Source organism: Musca domestica, unplaced genomic scaffold, assembly GCF_030504385.1.
Source record: "Musca domestica strain aabys unplaced genomic scaffold, Musca_domestica.polishedcontigs.V.1.1 24, whole genome shotgun sequence".
Classification (NCBI taxonomy): domain Eukaryota; kingdom Metazoa; phylum Arthropoda; class Insecta; order Diptera; family Muscidae; genus Musca; species Musca domestica.
Genome location: NW_026712272.1, coordinates 12,090,648 through 12,111,801, shown reverse-complemented (window position 1 = coordinate 12,111,801; position 21,154 = coordinate 12,090,648). Strand labels below are relative to the sequence as shown.

General features: G+C 31.6%; 2 protein-coding genes and 1 long non-coding RNA gene across 4 annotated transcripts; 1 reads left to right on the top strand and 2 right to left on the bottom strand.

Annotated features, from left to right (window-relative positions):
* Nucleotides 1–2,091: 2,091 nt before the first annotated feature.
* LOC101896319 (phenoloxidase-activating factor 2) lies at nt 2,092–13,775 on the bottom strand. Its single transcript, XM_059123263.1, has 2 exons — nt 13,595–13,775; nt 2,092–3,524 (listed from the first exon to the last, which is right to left on the bottom strand). Exon 2 carries the CDS (start codon nt 3,506–3,508, stop codon nt 2,183–2,185), a length of 1,326 nt encoding a protein of 441 aa, XP_058979246.1. The 5' UTR covers nt 3,509–3,524; nt 13,595–13,775; the 3' UTR covers nt 2,092–2,182.
* Nucleotides 13,776–13,888: 113 nt separating this feature from the next.
* Nucleotides 13,889–16,885, bottom strand: LOC109611817 (uncharacterized). 2 transcript variants are annotated; one of them, XR_009342365.1, is made up of 6 exons: nt 16,419–16,885; nt 16,245–16,358; nt 15,885–16,169; nt 15,500–15,809; nt 15,312–15,424; nt 13,889–15,242 (listed from the first exon to the last, which is right to left on the bottom strand). It is a non-coding gene; the product is annotated as an uncharacterized LOC109611817 (long non-coding RNA). The 2 variants fall into 2 exon arrangements; XR_002194127.2 differs by having other exon boundaries at nt 13,889–15,424.
* A 111-nt stretch (nt 16,886–16,996) lies between these two features.
* Nucleotides 16,997–18,847, top strand: LOC101893344 (protein Red). Its single transcript, XM_005178614.4, has 2 exons — nt 16,997–18,601; nt 18,669–18,847. The coding sequence occupies exons 1-2, from the start codon at nt 17,036–17,038 to the stop codon at nt 18,735–18,737; spliced, it is 1,635 nt and encodes a 544-aa protein (XP_005178671.2). The 5' UTR covers nt 16,997–17,035; the 3' UTR covers nt 18,738–18,847.
* The last annotated feature ends 2,307 nt before the right edge of the window (nt 18,848–21,154 follow it).

Here is a 21,154-nt window from a genome sequence, read left to right as displayed (position 1 = left end):
CACCTAAATTGTTTCAAATTCAATATTTGAAGTTCGCAACAGATACTACAGCCTGTAACAGAAAATTGTCTATGCAGGTCCAGGTCTTCATATGGGCCCCATATATCAGTACCTCCCAATATTCGGTATTTTGATGATTTTAACATCATTATTAACCGGAATTGTTTCAAATTTCGTATTTGAAGTTCGTAATGGATACTACAGCCTATGAGAGAAAATTGTCTATGCCGGTCCAAGTCTTCGTATAGGCCCCATATATCAGTACCTCCCTATATTCGGTATTTTGATGATTTTGGCGACATTATTTACCGGAATTGTTTGAAATTTGGTATTTGAAGTACATAATGGATACTGCAGCCTAAGGCAGAAAATTGTCTGTGTAGGTCCAGGGGCTGGATTCTTGTTCTATGAAAATATGAAATGAAAAATATTTCCTTTATAAAATTTTTCCTTTCACATTTCTTTCCTTCATAAAAGTTTTCATTTCACATTTTCATAGAACAAGAATTGAGGCCCAGGTCTTCGTATAGCCTTCATAAAAGGGTACCTCCCAATATTCGGTATTTTGATGATTTTAACGATATTATTCACCGAAATTGTTTGAAATTTCGTACTTGAAGTTCCTGATAGGTACTACACCCTGTGCCAGAAACTTGTCTATGCAGGTCCAGGACTTCGTATAGCTTTCATATAAGGGTACCTCGCAATATACGGCATTTTGACAATTTTAGGGACATTATTCGCCTGAATTGTTTCAAATTTGGTATTTGAAGTTCCTAATAGGTACTACAGCCTATGACAAAAAATTGCGCATGCAGGTCCAGGTCTTCGTATAGCCTCCATATTAGGTTACCTCCCAATATTCGGTATTTTGATGATTTAAGCGACATTATTTACCGAAATTGTTTCAAATTTGGTATTTGAAGTTCATAATAAGAGCTACAACCTTTGGCAGAAAATTGTCTATGCAGGTCTAGGTCTTCGTATAGACTCCATATAACCGTACCTCCCAATATTCGGTATTTTGATGATTTTAGCGACATTATTTACCGGAATTGTTTCAAATTTGGTATTTGAAGTTCGTAATAGGTACTACAGCCTGTGATAGAAAATTGTCTATATAGGTCCACGTCTTCGTATAGTCTCCATATAACCGTACCTCCCAATATTCGGTATTTTGAAGAATTTAGCGACATTATCCACCGTAGTTGTTTCAAATTTGGTATTTATAGTTCCTAATGGGTACTACAGTCTATGACAAAAACTAGCGTATATAGGTCCAGGTCTTCGTATAGCCTCCATATAAGTGTACCACCCAATATTCGGTGTTTTGATGATTTTAGCGACATTATTCACCGGAGTTGTTTCAAATTTGGTATTTAGAGTTCGTAATGGATATTACAGCCTATGACAGAAAATAGTATATACAGGTCCACGTCTTCGTATAGTCTCCATATAAAGGTACCTCCCTATATTCGGTATTTTGGTGATTTAAGCGACATTATTCACCAGAATTGTTTCAAATTTGGTATTTGAAGTTCGTAATGAAAACTACAGCCTATGATAGAGATTTGTCTATGCAGGTCCAGGTGTTCGTATAGCCACCATATAATAGTACCTCCCAATTTTCGGTATTTTGAAGATTTTAGCGACACTATTCATCGGAGTTGTTTCAAACTTCGTATTTAAAATTTATAATGGATACCACATCCTATACCAGAAAATTGTCTACGGAGGTCTAGGTCTTCGTGTAGGTCCCATATATCAATACCCCCCTATATTCGGTATTTTGAAGATTTTAGGTTCGACATTCGCCGAAATTGTCTGAAACTTCGTATTTGAAGTTCCTGATAGGTACTACAGCCTGTGACAGAAAATAGTCTATGCAGGTCCACGTCTTCGTATAGATCCCAATATAACCGCCTGTTTCCGTATTTTTAAGATTTTCTCAAAAATTTTAGCGAATTTTATTTTTTTGAAAATATTCAAATTCGTTCCAAATGGAGCAGGGTATTCAAAATTGGGCCCAGTCGAACTCAGCTGCTTTTTTACTTTTTTTCAAAAAATATTCCAAAAATATTCCAAAAAATGTACGGATTCTCAGCTCTGTTAGTCTTTTATTTGAAAAGAAATGGAACATTTTTCAATCTCAATTTTATTCATTTTTTTTAAATTCTCTCATTTAAAAAACGCTATACGAAGTGGTATCGAAATTGTGGGCATACATTTGTTCATCGATCCAGCTGCGAGCCAATCCAATGTGAGCATAAGCTGCCGGAATGGGATCATTGCAGCCAATGCCCCAAACAACAAGGCCACTTTGTTGATAACGATTCTCGGAGGGAGGGCCTGTGGGACACACCAACGGAGCACCACCATCACCCTGGCAGGTATCAATACCCACCTGGCCACCGGCACAAATGAACGAGGGATCCAACACAAAATTCGGTCCCAATCGAGTTGTACGGAATTGTGATTGGCACCGATTGAATTCCACAATCGGCAACGGCAGACGTTTCATGATGGCACTAAATCTTCCTTGGGCACCAAATTGATCCTTACCCCAGCCGGTGGAGAAGCAGGTGGTACCCTCCGTAGGTACACTATTCGCGGGGGGCAAACAAACCACATTGATGTGATCACCCAGCGTAAAGGGTGTCTGTAGAATAATCAAAGCAAAATCATTGCCAACATTGCGGGGATTATAGCGCGGATGCTGCAGCACCTTGGCTGGCATGGTCTCCTGGTAAGGCAAACGTTCCTTGGTCGTTTGGGTATCCCATTCGCCGGCACGTATTTTGAAACTATTCAAAGGACGACCGATCACGCAATGGACACCGGTCAATACAACGCTGGGATGTATCAGCGAACCGGCACAGAAATAGCTGGAATTGCCCGAATTCAAAAGGGCCACAGTCCAGGGGAATTCACCAAAACCGGCCTCATTGTCCAAGGCTCCGGTGATGTTGAAATCAATACCACCCACATTGCGTATACCACAACCCTTGGGACGATTCGGTTTTTGTTCCTGCGGTGTGGGCATGATGCTATTATCCCGGGTATTTTCCCCGTCGCAGCAGACATCAAGGAAATGTGGACACACCGGATCGTCGGCATTGAAACGAATATCAATTAGCAGCGACACATCATCGGTGGGTGTCTCCACTTGGCCACTATTGGACACCTGGGAATTGGAGGATGGGTCACACATGTGATATGGTACACAGTTGCACAGCTGTTTGCCGCTAATGGAACCGGTTATGGTGGCACCACCATTCGGATCGGGGGTAACAATTTGGGCAAAACCACTTGGCGCCCGGGTAGGGTTGGGCTGTTGTTGTTGTTGTTGCTGCTGTTGCTGTTGTTGTTGTTGTGGATTCTGTGAGTTGAAGACATTATCCACCAGTTTTGCCAATTCTGGATCATAGGCAGAGTTTTGTTGAGGTAATGCCATCACCCCAATGGCCACGGTGGCAAGGGCGACCAATAACAGCCGCAAAAGGAACATATCGGTGCTGGGATTTCTGGAAAAAGAAGATAAGGGGGATATGTTAGAATGAAGAATTAAAAAAAACGAAATGAGAGATTGAAAATATCAAAAATAATCGAAAAAAATAATTTTGAAATAAAAAAATTCTACCAAAATTTTAATGATGCTCTGTTTCAGAAACTGCAAGAATCCAATAGTTTTGCAATTATGTAAGATTATTACATTCCTGCAGGTTCTGGAACAGGATATTAAAGTCAGCTACATTATTTATCGATAAAAAATAAACTAATTTTGGGTATTTGTGATTATTTTTGAGTCTTTTCCACAATTTGGCAAAAACTCCATTAAAACTTCATTCTATGGATTTGGTGTTAATAGAAAAAATGTTCTACATCGAAATTCACTATAGGTCACCTAAATCAAGAAATCGCTAGGTATAATGTTCCCCATTGAATTGTGGGTATATAAATAAGGAATGATCGTTTTGGGGATTATTTTTGGGTCTTTTTCAATTTATGACCAAATCATCATCAAAACTTCATTTTATGGATTTCGTGTCAATAGAAAAAATGTTCTGCATCAAATTTCACTATAGGTCACCAAATTCAAGAAATCGCTAGGTATAATGTTTCCCATGGAAATGTCGGTATATAATTAAGAAATTATCGTTTTGCGGATTTTTTATGGCTCTTTTTCAATTTATGACCAAATCAACATCAAAACTTCATTTTATAAATTTGGTAGTAATGGGGAAAATGTTCTACATCAAATTTCAGTATAATTCGCCAAAACGAAGAAACCGCTAACTATAACATATACTATAGAAATAACAGTACATATACAAACAACGATTTTTTGGGGGATTATTTGTAGGTCATTTACAATTTATGGCCAAATCTACGGCAATACTCCATTTAAGAGAGTTGGACCCAATAGAAAAATTATTCTACATCAAAATTTACTATGAGTCACCGAAGTGAAGAAGTCTATGAATACATTATTTATTAATAAAATTTAATTTTCAATAAAGACACTTCACTTTTTGGTATAATTTTTTGTGTATTTTTCAAAATGTGGCAAAATTCCTTAGAAAATCACATTTTAGAGAGTTGATGTTAATGGAATAAATATTCTGCATCGAATTTCACTATAAGTTACCGAAGTGAAGAAATCCGTATGTATAGTATTTACTGTTAAAATATCGGTATATAAATAAGAAATAATTTTTTTGGGCGTTATTTGTGGATATTTTCCATTTTATGGCTAAACCTACGGCAAAACTCAATTTTAGAGGATTGGTCCCAATGGAAATATTATTCTACATTAAAATTTACTATGAATCACCGAAGTGAAGAAATCTTTAAATACATTATTTATCATCAAAATTTCGTTTTCAAAAAAGACATTTCACTTTTTGGTATAATTTTTTGTGTATTTTTCAAAATGTGGCAAAATTCCTTAGAAAATCACATTTTAGAGAGTTGATGTTAATGGAATAAATATTCTGCATCGAATTTCACTATAAGTTACCGAAGTGAAGAAATCCGTATGTATAGTATTTACTGTTAAAATATCGGTATATAAATAAGAAATTATTTTTTTGGGCGTTATTTGTGGATATTTTCCATTTTATGGCTAAACCTACGGCAAAACTCAATTTTAGAGGATTGGTCCCAATGGAAATATTATTCTACATTAAAATTTACTATGAATCACCGAAGTGAAGAAATCTTTAAATACATTATTTATCATCAAAATTTCGTTTTCAAAAAAGACATTTCACTTTTTGGTATAATTTTTTGTGTATTTTTCAAAATGTGGCAAAATTCCTTAGAAAATCACATTTTAGAGAGTTGATGTTAATGGAATAAATATTCTGCATCGAATTTCACTATAAGTTACCGAAGTGAAGAAATCCGTATGTATAGTATTTACTGTTAAAATATCGGTATATAAATAAGAAATTATTTTTTTGGGCGTTATTTGTGGATATTTTCCATTTTATGGCTAAACCTACGGCAAAACTCAATTTTAGAGGATTGGTCCCAATGGAAATATTATTCTACATTAAAATTTACTATGAATCACCGAAGTGAAGAAATCTTTAAATACATTATTTATCATCAAAATTTCGTTTTCAAAAAAGACATTTCACTTTTTGGTATAATTTTTTGTGTATTTTTCAAAATGTGGCAAAATTCCTTAGAAAATCACATTTTAGAGAGTTGATGTTAATGGAATAAATATTCTGCATCGAATTTCACTATAAGTTACCGAAGTGAAGAAATCCGTATGTATAGTATTTACTGTTAAAATATCGGTATATAAATAAGATATAATTTTTTGGGCATTATTTGTGGGTATTTTCCATTTTATGGCCAAACCTACGGCAAAACTCAATTTTAGAGGATTGGTCCCAATGGAAATATTATTCTACATTAAAATTTACTATGAATCACCGAAGTGAAGAAATCTTTAAATACATTATTTATCATCAAAATTTCGTTTTCAAAAAAGACATTTCACTTTTTGGTATAATTTTTTGTGTATTTTTTAAAATGTGGCAAAATTTCTTAGAAAATCACATTTTAGAGAGTTGATGTTAATGAAATAAATAATCTGCATCGAATTTCACTATAAGTTACCGAAGTGAAGAAATCCGTATGTATAGTATTTACTGTTAAAATATCGGTATATAAATAAGATATAATTTTTTGGGCATTATTTGTGGGTCTTTTCAAATTTATAGTCAAATCTATGGTAATACGCCATTTTAGAGAGTTGGTCCTAATGGAAAAATTATTCTACATCAAAATTTACTATGAGTCACTGAAGGGAAGAAATCTGCAGAAATAGTATTTATCAATAAAATTTTATTTTTAAAATGGGTATTACGAACTTTGGTATTATTTTTGGGTCTTTTATAATTTTAGGCAAAACTGCATCAAAACATCATTTTATGCGCTTGGTGTTAATGGAAAAAATATTCTACATCGAATTTCACTATGAGTCACCAAAATGAGGAAATCCCTAAGTATAATATCAACTAGTTTAATTTCAGCAAAAAATAAAAAAATTATCGTTTTGCGGATTTTTTATGGGTATTTTCTAATTTACGGCCAAATCGCTGGCAACACTCCATTTTAGAGAGTTGATTCCAATGGAGAATGTTTTCCACATCAATTTTTATTATGTGTCATGGAAGTGAAGAAATCTGTAAAAATATTATTTATTGACAAAATTTTATTTTCAAAATGGGTATTGCAATTTATTGTATTATTTTCCGTATTTTTCAAAATGTGGCAAAATTTCTTAGAAAATGACATTTTAGGAAATAAGTGTTAATGGAAAAAATATTCTACACCGAATTCCAATGTAAGTCACAGAAGGGAAGAAATCGCTATGTATAACATTAACTAGTTTAAGTTCAGCATAAAAATAAGGGATGACCGTTTTGGTGATTTTTTATGGGTCTTTTCCAATTAATGGTCACATCTCTGGCAACACTTCATTTTAGAGAGTTGTTCCCAATGGAGAACGTTTTCTACATCAAATTTCACTACAAATCACTGAAGTGATGAAATCTGTAAAAACAATATCAACAAAATTTTATTTTCGAAATTAGTGTTGCACATGGCGGTATTGTTTTTGGGTCTTTTAGAAAATTTGGCAAAAACTCTATTCAAACTTCATTTTATAGATTTGGTGTTAATGGAAAAAGTATTCTGCATCGAATTTCACTATAAGTCGAGGAGGTAAAGAAATCCCTAGGTATAATATTTACTGCCCTTATTGTAGTATTTCTCAATTTACGCCCAAATGTCTGGTAACACTCCATTTTAGAGAGTTGTTCCCAACGGAGAACGTTTTCTATATCAAATTTTACTATGAGTCATGAAAGTGAAGAAATCTGTAAAAATATCATTTCTCAACTAAATTTAATTTTCAAAAAAGGGAATTGCACTTTTTGGCATTATTTTTGGTATATTTCAAAATGTGACAAAATTTCTCAGAAAATGGCATTTAAGGAAATAAGTGTTTACGGAAAAAATATTCTACACCAAATTTCAAATCACCGATGGGAAGAATTCCCTAAAACCTTCAAATTATCGACAAAACTTCATTTAAAAATGGTTGTGTAAATAAAATATTATTTATGCCACTTTTGGGTCTTTTGCATAGAATATGCAAAATTTCCCAAAAGATGTCATTTTTGGGGGTAAAAGTCTTTGAAGAAAATATTCTATACGGAACTTCAAGATAACTTTCAAAACAGTAGAAATCGTTAGAAATAATATAAATCAATAAAAATATATTTACAAAAAAGTGAAACAATTTTTTATAATTTTGGGCCTTTTACAAATTTAACAATAATCTCTACAACACTACGTTTTTGGTTGTTGGTGTTAAAGCAAAATATATTCTACATTGGATTTCACTATAAGTCACAGAATAGAAGAAATCTCTTACTCTAATATTTAGCAATAAAATAATGCTTATAATTTGGTAAAATCATATATCCAATTTGTTGGTATTATTTTTGGGTATTTTTCAAAATGTCCAACAAGGTGTCATTGTAGGAAGGTGGTGTCAATGGAAAAATTTTTCTACATCGAATTTCACTATGAGTTATTGAAGTAAAGAATTTTCTAAACCATTCAGCTTATTGACAAAATTTCATTTTAAAAATACTTTTGTAAGACAAAATATTATTTATGCTTTTTGGGTCTTTTCCAAAAATATGGCAAATTTTCCCAAAAGATGTAATTTTTGGCGATAAAAGTCAATTGAAAAAATATTCTATATCGAATTTTATTATAAGTTTCAAAACAGTAGAAATGGTTAGAAATAATATAAATCAATAAAAATGGTGTTACAATAAGTGTAACCAGTTTTTATGATTATTTTGGGCCTTTTCCAAATTTAACAAAAATCTCCACACCACTACGTTTTTGGTTGTTGGTGTTAAAGCAAAAGATATTCTACATTGGATTTCACTATATGTCACAGAATAGGAGAAATGTCTAACTCTAATATTTAGTAGGTTAATAAATTTATCCAATTGTTGGTATTATTTTTGGGTATTTTTCAAAATGTTGTAAAATTTCCCTCAAGGTGTAATTTTTGCAACTCGATGTCAATTGAAAAAATATACTACATTGAATTTTAGCATGAGTCCCTGAAGTGAAAAATCCTCTAAACCTCTAAAATCATCCAAAAAAAATTCATTTAAAAATATTTTTATAAAAAATTACTATTTATGCCATTTTTTTTGGTCTTTTTAAATTGTGGCAAAATTACCCACAAAATGTAATTTTTGGAGGTCGGTGTCAAATTTCACTATAAGTCACTGAAGTGAAGATATCTCTAAATATATTATTTATCATGGAGATTTTATTTTCAAAACGAACACATAAACAAAATCATCAGCTTATCAATTTTTGGTATTATTTTTGGGTATTTTTTAAATTGTGACAAATTGTCCCACAAATTGCGTTATTTCGGGAATGATGTGAAAGTAAGATATAAGTTGTGTTCCAGAACCTACAAATTAGTACTAATTAGTACTAATTCTGCTACAACGCGTTCCCGTACTGCAAAAACTAGCAAAACTTGCAGCTCTCTTGAGAAAAAAATGGCGCCGAGTGGTGCACATTTCTGCTTGTTTTAGCTACATGAATTTGGCCGAGCAGAAATGTGCAAATTGTGAATTTGACATTTAATTGGCAGGGCTAACAAGGTTGAAAAATGTATTGATACATTTCAATGTTCCCGCGTCATAACAAAAATAAAGAAATGATCAACTTAAAAACTAAAGGAAAAACTAATATTTGTAGTGCAAAAAAAAAAGCAAAATATGGAGCACTTTTGGATGATTCCAGTAGTGAAAAGGACTGGCTGAATGATGAATCAGATTATTAATTATTATTATAGATTATTAATTTTATCGTATCGTCTTCAATACTAATTTTTTTAAATTTTGGCGTCCGTTTCAGTAAGGTTTCACCAGTCCGATTTCGACTGTTTACTCTTGGAATTTTGAATTTTGACATTTTATCGCATTTCTGCTAATTTTCCGTTCCCTTATTTTTTGAGCACACCTAATTGAGAATGACATTTCGAACTGTTCTCTCTTCTGCTAGTTTTACTACTAAAAAAGTACTGGAACACAACTATATTCTACATCAAATTTCACTATGGGTTGCCAAACAGAAGAATTCTCTAAACTTCTCAATTCATTTGAAAAAAAATTACTTAAAAATGTTCTTATGCCATTTTTGGGTGTTTTTAAATTGTGGCAAATTTCCTTTTAAAATGTAATTTTCAAAGGTTGGTGTCAATGGAAAAAATATTCTACAACAAATTTCACTATAAGTCTCTGAAATAAAGATTTCTCTAAATATATTATTTATCATGGAGATTTTAGTTTCAAAACGAGCCCCTAAAAATCAGTATCTATTAAATTTTTGGTATTATTTTTTGGTATTTTTTAAATTGTGACGAATTGTCCCACAAATTGCGATCTTTTGGGGATGATGTAAAGGCAGATACATTCTACATCTAATTTCACTATAGGTTGCCAAACAGAAAAATTCAATATATATAATATATAATAATGAAAATGTAAATGCAATTTATAAATTATTTTTCTTGAGATTGTTTTTGGGCCTTTTTGCGAATTGTGGCAAAATATCTCACTTAACAACAGTTTTTGGAATTGATGCTAAAGAGAAACATGTTATAAATAGTATTGCACTATGAGTCACCGAGGGGAAGAAATTTTAATTCTTATTATTTGCTAAGAAAAATATCAGTTACAAATTAATTATTTAAACAAGAAATTGTGAATTGCATATTTTTAGATTTTTTGGGTCTTTTTTGCAATTATGGCTAAATTTTACGCATCACTGCAATGTAGCGAGTTAGTGTCAATCAGGGAAATATTCTACCTCAATATTCACTGTGAATTATCGAGAATATTGAATTATACAATTTAGATGCAATTTTTAACTAATTTCCATGAAATTATTTTTGGGTATTTTTCAAATGACGCCAAAGACCCGTAAACCTCTGGTTTAGGAGATGGGTAAAAAAACCTAAATATAACACCGGAAATCTATATATTTTTCCAATAACGAGAATTAGGTAGATGTGTTATTATTCAATAACACATAACTTTAAATTTGGTACAAAATTAACATTGGATTTTGGTCAGCATAAATTTGGGCATTTTTCCCAATTTTTGGGAATTTCTTGGCAAGATTTGGAAGGAGAAATTCCCACGCCTTTATTCTCTTTGTTCCAAAGGAAATTTCCTTATCTAATAGAATGTTTATATTAGAGTTTTTTGCCTTCCTCTTTCTTTCCTTCTTTATGAGGATCAATTTGACGTATATTCAATGAAATTGACAATTTAAATCAACTGAATTTACTAAATCCGTTAAAATGTAAACGTACTATAACTCCCTATTTATTTCGAAAACATTTTTGTCGAAAATGACAAAAAATATATTTTTTGACAATATTAACCCCCAAAACATCTCTCTTCCCGCTATGAAAAACAAATAAATTTCTTCTTCATATTATCAGTTCATTGTCTCTTGACCCCCAGAGGGTTAAAGTGGCACAAACAATTTATTGTTGTGTTCATTTCAAATTTTTTGAAGATAAGAATAATACGATTAATATTAATTAACGGAATTATAAAAATTATTTTATATACCTAGCCGTTTGTTGGCGATATTTTAATGATATATATTATAAATATCGATATCGTTTCTTTAAGGGCTAATGTTGACATTTGATGCTGATTATTTCTTCCTTTGTTAGCATCCTTTTATTATAACGGATATTGGGAGATTTTGGGGAATATTAAAAATGATTTATTTTTTTTTATTTTACACATTTTTAAATCCGATATTTTGTTAATTAATATTATATTTGTAAGTGTATTTTTTTGGAGACCTAGAATGAAATTTTATGAAGAATTTTTCTGTCATTGATGGCAACCCTCTATAATGAAGTGTTGTGAAAGAGTTTTTTTTTTATTTTTCCCATTTTTAAAACCGATATTTTGTTAATTAATATTATATTTCTAGGTGTATTTTGTTTGAAGTCCTAGAATGAACATTTATGGAGAATGTTTCTATCGTTGATGGCAACCCTCTAAAATTAAGTGTTGTGGGAGAGTTTGACATAAATCAAAAATAACCTCAAAAACACAGTTAATTGACATTTCATTATATATCCATAAAAATACCGTTATTTCATTAATATAATACAATATAATATAATATAATATAATATAATATAATATAATATAATATAATATAATATAATATAATATAATATAATATAATATAATATAATATAATATAATATAATATAATATAATATAATATAATATAATATAATATAATATAATATAATATAATATAATATAATATAATATAATATAATATAATATAATATAATACAATATAATATAATATAATATAATATAATATAATATAATATAATATAATATAATATAATATAATATAATATAATATAATATAATATAATATAATATAATATAATATAATATAATATAATATAATATAATATAATATATGTATGTATAATATATTAATATATCTTATCATTTGAAATTACACTTTTCTTGGGAATTCAAATTCTTTTCCAAACGCATTTTGGGTATTTCTAAATACCCCGGGTTTTTTTATTTCCCCGAACTATTTATATTTGTTTAATAATAAAATCAATTTATTTATTATTCTTCCTACTCCTATTGATTTTATTACGGCATTTATGAGAATTGTATTATTTGCAAACAAATGTCAGACATTTGTTAATTACATTAACATATATGTAAATATATATTTACATATAAAACAATTTCGCTCGCATGTTTGTGTGTGCTTATGTTTGCGCCGAGAGGTTCACAAAAAAAGGTTTCTCTTCTAATATTACTCATAACTGTCATATATTTGTTGTGGGGGTATTTTACGTACTAATGGCAACCTTGAAGAGATCTCTTGGCTTCTGAGAATAAAAACAAAAACAATAACAAAAAAATTGATTGGGATTTTTGCAAGTTAAACTGGTTTTGGAACTTTCGAATAGAGATTGAATAGTCACAAACTCATAGAAAGAATTAAAAACGAACATTGAGAATTTTTAATAACGCACTAAATTGTTGTCGTCACATGCGAGTACAAACACACATACACACAGATATATACAAATAGTCCCCCCGATGGTGGGCAAATGCTGCTACTCCTGTTCTGTAGCAGCAATAAAGTAACTATCAAATTACCCAGGGGATTTTCCAAGCAGAGTTTTCAAATTGTTCAAATGTGCAGTCTGCCCAGGAGATGTTGGTATACAATAATATGTGGACTTTATTCCAAGCAAGATCTAATCCTAAGGCATACAAGGTCAGTTGCAATGTTTGGATATTTAATTACTTTAATTTTTTCTTCCAAATTTACATTGTGGAGCTCATTCTTGGCAGGAAACTCCAACCTTACAATCAGATCAGCTGTTGTGTCGGGAAGGATCAAAAGTGTATAGTATATTATCCTAAGGAATTTCTAAACTTGGCTTGCTTTGCCCGAAGATGCAGTCAGTGCCCAGAAAATGGGTTTCATTCCAGCCAAGGGCCCACCCAGCAATGTCAGGAAATATGGAAACTGCATATTCCCCGATAAGGTGTACATTTTGAAAACATATACTTGACAAACTGTATCATTGATTTCATTTCCATAAACATTTGATTTCCATTTAAGCACAGCAATTCATATTCTTGACCTTAACAATGAATGGCAGGTAGTTTAGGTTCAATAGCTTTCCTCCCATTGAGGCCAGTAGTGGAGTACACGTTTAAATATTGCAATTGTTTTTTTTTTTTCTTCTTTGCAGCAGAAACACCAACAAAAGATTTTAAATTTAAAGTTTATTTTTTCAGAAACCTTGAGCTCACTTAAAATAGGTTAAAAATCTGTTTGAAATTTCCGTTTTAACCCTCAAAGGTCTTGATATTCTAGGTTTAATGGGTATTTTTGTTGTTTTTTTTTTTTTTTTTTTTTTTTTTTTTCTTACAATTTCTTATAAACAAAATTCGTAATCTCTTGTCTATCCCGCTCGTTCACTTCGTTTTTGTTAATTTTATTTAGTTTATTTTTTTTTCTTTATTCCAGATTATCTGTGGGTTTTGCCGCTTTATTATCGATTTATTACCGCTTGCGGCTGCTGCTTTTGTTTAACTGAAGTCTACACAAGCTGGGAATGTTTTAAAAAGCCTTGTCTGAATCATTTTGAAAAAAAAAAACAACAACCAAACTGTGTCTAGAAATCTGGTTATCAGGCATGTGCATCGCAGAATTAAAGCATCGACTTCAGTGGCTGTCGCTGCTGCTGCCGCCTCCTCTGTGTGTATTCTTCATTAATTTGTTTTTGAAGTGTGTCTTCGAAAACTTGTTTCTGTTATAATTTCGTTTTATTTCATTTATTTTTTTCTTTTCAATACGATCAACGAATGGGAGCCGCCATCATCGTAGTCTTCTTGGGAAGTGTGTAATGTGTCTCAGAAATTTAAAATGATTGCCAATTTTTTGCTCTGCTGGATGAGGATATAATGGAAATTCCCCCCTTTTTGGGAGGCATAACATGGAAGCCACACTGTGAGCTGTCATTTCGGTGAAGAGATCTTCGCCTGAGCTGGAGGTATAATCGCAAAGAATGCGTGGATTGCTCCATACAAAGGAAGCTGGGCTAAAAATAGCGAACACTGTCGTTGATTTTTTAAATGTAAAACACTAAATTTTTATTACATTTTTTTTGTGGTCTATATCATACTTACGCATTTCCTTTGTTTGGAGACCAATAGTGAATTTTGAAATAGATTTATTTTTGCTTTAACGGCAATTACCTAAATTGAAGTATTTTAGGAGATTTTGCCTCAAAATGAAAATAACTAAGTAGAAAAATGGAAAACCCATTTTTGGTTTTGCAAAACCCAATATAAAACCACAGATTTTCTTAATATAGAAATTATATAGAAATTTCTTTTGTATGGAGACTAACAGTGGAATTCGATTTAGAATATTTTGTCCTTTAACATCAAGTTCCAAAAAAGAAAAATTGTTTGAGATTTTGCCCCAAAACGAAAATAACTAAGAATAAAAATGAAAAACCATTTTGGTTTATAAAACCACATATTTTATTAATATACATATTATATAGAAAATTCTGCTGAGTGGAGACTAATAGTGAAATTCGATTTAGAATATTTTGTCCTTCAACATCAACTTCTGAAAACGAAAAATTGCTCCAGATTTTGGCACAAAACAAATATAACCTAGAAAAATGCAAAACCATTTAGCTTTTGCAAAACCCAATATAAAATCATATAATATGTTAATATAACTACTATTTTGAAATTTCTTTTGTATGGAGACCAATAGTAGAATTCGATTTAGAATATTTCGTCCTTTAACATCAACTTCCTTAGAGGAAAAATAGTACGAGATTTTGGCACAAAACAAATATAACCTAGAAAAATGGAAAACCATTTTTGGTTTTTACAATACCGTTTGTAAAACTACATATTTTATTAACAAATATTGTAAATACAAATATCTTTTGTTAGGAGGCTAATATTGAAATTTGATTTAGAATAAAATTTTCTTTTACACCAACCTTCTAAAATGAAAAATTGCCGGAGTTTTTGGCACAAAACAAATATAACCTAAAAATGTTGAACTGTTTTTACATCTCCTTTTAAACATAATTTTAATTTGGTATATCTTTTATTTACCAGCTACTTTAGTTCGGAAGTTCATAGTGGATATTGGTAAGAATATTTTTTGCCTTTACATCATCCCTAAAAAATTAGGTGATGTGGGGAATTTGACACAAAAACGAGATAACCTAAAAATTAAAACAAAATTTATCATCAAACCTCTATTAAAAACCCCATAATTTATGTATTTATATTATATTTACCATTTGGATTTGTTTGGGGACCAGTAGTGAAATTTGCTAGGGAATATATTTTTCTCTTACACCATCCTCCTAAAATGAAAATTTGTCCGAGATTTTGGCACAAAACCAATATAACCTAAAAATGTCGATCTTTTTTTTTTGCATCCGCATTTAATCATGACATTTAATTGGTATATCTTTTATTTATCACTTTCTTTAGTTTGGAAGCTCATAGTAGATATTGGTATATATATATAGTATATTTTTTGTCTCAACACCATTCCTCCAAAATTCTGGTGTTGTGGGGAATTTGGCACGAAACGGAAATAACCTAAAAATAATAGCAAAATTTGTCATCAAACCTCTATTAAAAAACCCATCATTTATGGATTTATGTTACATTTACCTTTTGGATTTGTTTGGGGACTAGCAGTAAAATTTTATAAGGAATATATTTTTCCTTTACACCAACCTCCTAAACTGAAGTATTGTCGGAGATTTTGGCACAAAACCAATATAACCTAAAAATGTTGATCTTTTTTTTTGCATCCGCATTTAATCATGACATTTAATTGGTATATCTTCTATTTGCCAATTACTTAAGTTTTTTCATAGTGGATATTTGTTTTTGCCTTAACACCATCCCTCCAAAATTCTGGTGTTGTGGGGAATTTCACAAAACGGAGATATCCTAAAAATGAAAGCAACGTTTATCATCAAACCACTATTAAAAACATCATAATTTATGGATTTATGTAATATTTACCGTTTGGATTTGGTTGGGGACTAATAGTGAAATTTGATTTAGAAATTTTTTCCCTTCACATCAACTTCCTTAAATGAAGTATTGTCGGAGATTTTGGCACAGTGCAAAAATAACCTAAAAATTTTAATTTTTTAATATATCCCTATTTAAATATGACATTTAAGCGATATATACTTTATTTACCGCACCCTTTTGTTTGGAGACTCATGGTGGATTTTGATATAGAATATTTCTTGCCTTTATACCCACCCCCAAAATGTTGGCGTTGTGGAGATTTTGCCATAAAGCGGGAAAAACCTAAAAAAGCAAAGAACGCCCACACAGATCTTATTGAAGAAAGTTATTTTTACATATTTCTTTTGTTTGGATATATAAACAGACCCTTTCGAAATAAAATGGGGTATTTAAGTTTGTTTGACTCTCAGCAGCTTCCTGCAAGGCAGCATTTTGTAACAGACCTCATTTTAAACATCTTACGTTGCGTAAGTTACGTTACCACAATTACTATTCGTACTCCTTTATTAAGACGCAATGCATTTTTGGACAAATAACTGACACTAGCATTACTAACAATAACAATTTTCTTTGTGGTTGTTTTTATATTTAATTTGTTGTAGTTTTGCTAATATTGAAAGAGAAATAAATAATAATAAACAGAATAAGTTGACACACAATGTCCGTGCAATTAAAGATGCTCCCCTATTCTTATCATCGAATCAGCTGTTGTCACACAAACAAGAACTAGTTCACATTGAACGGTAGTTCAACGGATTCCAAAAGCACTATAAATAATGTCGGAAGCCCACACAGAAGCACCACCATCGGTGCGTTTAACAAACGATGATTTTCGTAAACTTTTGGCCACACCGCGGGCCCCTCCAGGTGGCAGTTCAGGAGCAGCAAGTTCTGCTGCCACACCAGCCACATTTGCCACCCCCGGAACGCCAGCTTCCTCGGCTGAGAAAAAGAAAAGCCATGGAAGCTCCAGCGAACGTGGTGACCTGAGACGTAAAAAGAAAAACTATTATGCCGCTCTCAAGAAACAGGAGGATAACAAATTACAAGAACTCTCCGAAAAATACAGAGATCGTGCACGCGAAAGAAGAGATGGTGCCAATCCGGATTATCAAAATGTTGGGACGCCTGGTCACAACAGCACCACAAATGCCTATAGGGCTGTGGCCCCCGATATGAAATCTGGCATAGATGCTGCCGAAAGAAGGCGGCGAATTATTCAAGAATCCAAATTCTTGGGTGGTGATATGGAACATACCCATTTGGTCAAGGGTCTCGATTATGCTTTGCTGCAAAAGGTGAGATCTGAATTACAGGTCAAAGAACAAGAGGAGAGAGAACGGGAATTGGCAGCCGCGGCCACAGAGAAAATGGAAGCTGCTGCAGCAGCTGAGCGCCTGGAGGCAGAACGACGGGAAATGGAAGATAACATGAACATCAAGGGACCCATGGCACGTAATATATTCAATTTGATACAGGCACGGAGGTCCAAAGAAATTCAACGTTGTGAACTTTTTGCACCGGGCAGAATGGCCTATGTCATCGATCTGGAAGATGATGAAAATGCCGAGACAGATATTCCCACTACATTGATAAGATCGAAATATGAGGTTCCCCTAAATCGTGAAGATGCAGCCACACTCACAACCAATGACATTGTCATTAATAAGCTTTCACAAATTCTCTCATATTTGAGGGCAGGAGGACGCAATAAGAAAAACAAAAAACGTGACAAAGATAAACCTTTGTTCCATGAAAGGGATATACACGAATTGAATGCCTCTTCAAAGGCTTTAAATAAGTCACAGCCGGTTGGAGATTCAATATACGATGACATTGGAGATTATCAGCCAACCTTGAAGGCAGACAATAAAACCAAAACAAATGACAAGTTCCTGGCCCCCTCTGGATCGAATGCATCGACAACTGCAAAACCTCCAACCTATTTCAATGATACCAACAAAGCAGCCGAAGAACCGGAACCGATTATCACCATACCAGCACCGCCCAAAATCAATAAAGCCGCTGTGGCTCGTTTTGCCAATGAACCGGAAGGTTATGCTGAATGTTATCCGGGATTGGAAGAAATGAACGATGCCATCGATGATTCGGATGATGAAGTGGATTACACCAAAATGGATTTGGGTAATAAAAAAGGACCCATTGGTCGTTGGGATTTCGATACACAGGAAGAGTACTCAGATTATATGAGTACCAAAGAAGCTTTGCCCAAGGCCGCCTTCCAGTATGGTGTGAAAATGCAAGATGGACGCAAGACACGAAAAAATAAAACAGAGAAAAGTGAAAAAGCCGAACTGGACAGGGAATGGCAAAAGATTCAGGTGAGTGAGGAAGTGTTGGATATTTTGAAAAATGTTTATTTATTTATGTTGTTTTTCTTTCTTTTAGGGTATTATACAAAAACGCAAGGCGAAATCTTCGTCAGATGAACCTGATTATAAACAAACTAAATATTAATACGAAAGTGGAATTTTACTTATCTTACAATGATGTACAACTTGAAATGGTTATTTTCAAAAATAAATGGAATTATAAGCGAATATGTAGTAGTAAAAGAGAATAGAAAATGTTTTTTTTTTAATTTTATGCAACGACTTTGGGAAACACTAGACCAACTATATTTGAGAAAAAGCTGGGGCATTTTTATCACCAGGTTTTAACGATAAAATGTGGTACACATAAAGCAGAAACAAAGAACTACCTTAAAAGATCTTTCTTTAGAATGCCTTTGCTTAATCAAGCAATCAATCTCTTAAAACAAAATATAATCCGAAATTTTTCCACAAAATAAAAATAACTCTGAAAAATGCGATAGCAATTATAAATCAACATATTTTATGAATATATATTGTATATACGAATTTCTTTTGTCTGGAGACTTATATTGAAATTTGATTTAGAATATATTTTTCTTTCACAACAACCTTCTAAAACGAATAGTTGTCAGAGATTTTCGTCCAAAATAAACATAACCTAAAAATTTCACATTTTTTTCTTCCCAATTCAAACAAAAGATTTTAATGATATATATTATAACTATCACTTTCTTTTCTTTGGTGGCTCATGTTGGATTTTGATATAGAATATTACTTGCCTTAACACCAAACCCAGAAATTTTCGTGCTGTGGAGATTTCGGCACAAAACGGAAATAACCAAAAAAGACAAGAAACCCATACCATAACCCCATATTTAATGGATTATCTTATATTTACAGATTTGTTTTGTTTGAAGACTAGTAGTGAAATTTTATTTAAAACATCTTTTATCTTCACAAAACCTCTTAAAACCAAAACTTTCCGAAAATTTTACTACAAAATGAAAATAACCTCGAAAAATGGGAACCATTTTTGTTTCACAGTAACAATTATAAATCGACATATTTTGTTAATATATATTGTATATACGAATGTCTTTTGTTTGGAGACTTATATTGAAATTTGATTTAGAATATATTTTTCTCTTACATCAAGCTTCTAAAATTAACCGTTCTCCGAGATTTTTGCCCAAAACAGACATAACCTAAAAACTTCACGTTTTAGTTCTTCCCTTGTTAAATACAAGATTTAAATTATATATATTTAATCTATCACTTTCTTTTGTTTGGGGGCTCACGCTGTATTTTCATACAGAATATTTCTTGCCTTAACACCAACGCCAGAAATGTTGGCGTTGTGGAGATTTTGGCACAAAACGAAAATTATCTAAAAAAGGCAAATAAAACTCCTACTGTAAAACCATATTAAATAAATTTTCTTATATTTACAGATTTCTTTTGTTTGAGGACTAGTCATGAAATATGATTTAGAACATATATTACCTTCACATCAACCTCTTAAAACCAGAAATTTTCCGAGATTATGCCACAAAATGAAAAAAAAAAACTAAAAAAATGATAAACGATTTTAGTTTTGGTGTACCCATTATAAATCGACATATTTTATAAATATATATTGTATATACAATTTTCTTCTGTGTGGTGACTAATATTGAAATTTGATTTAGAATATATTTTTCTTTCACATCATCCTTCTAAAACGAATACTTATCAAAGATTTTCGCCCAAAATAGACATAACCTAAAAATTGCACATTTTCGTCCTTCCCTATTTAAATTCAAGTTTTAAGAGATATATATTAAATCTGTCACTTTCTTTTGTTTGGAGGCTCATGCTGGATTTTGATATAGAATATTTCTTGCCTTAACACCAACCCCAGAAATTTTGGCGTTGTGGAGATTTTAGAACGAAACCGAAATAACAAAAAAAAATGGCAAGAATGGTTTTTATTAGCAAACGATCGCTCTCCATAAAGAAACATTTCTTTCTCAATGGAAGATCTTGAAAATATATTCTTTAAAACATATGGAAATATATATTTTATATTTTTTTTCGATAAATCCCGAAATCACCCCCATTCCCCTTTAAAAAAAATAACACCACAAACAAAAATGTTGGGTTAATTTTGTGTTATACATTTATTGTTTTTCATAATTTTTCCTTTTTTTGCTTTTTTTTTCTTAAACATAATTTTTTTAAAATAGACTTTTTTTTTAAATATATTTACGTGTATATTATTTTCATTGTGATATTAATGTAAATATATATATTTTATAATACAATATATTTTGTTTTGTAAATTAATTTAAAATTTATAAAATTTTAAATGTATGTGTGTATAAGTATGACACCTAATGTGCAAATGGAAAAGGGGCGTGTTGGTTGTTGTTATTGTTATTGTTATAATTCTGAATTATTATTATTATTATTATTAGCTGAAATGTAATTAGTAATGTATGCTGCTTAATTCTGTTGAGGGAGGGCGGGGAGTAGGGGGGTTAAACACTAAAATAATAATATTTTATTCTTAATATGTTA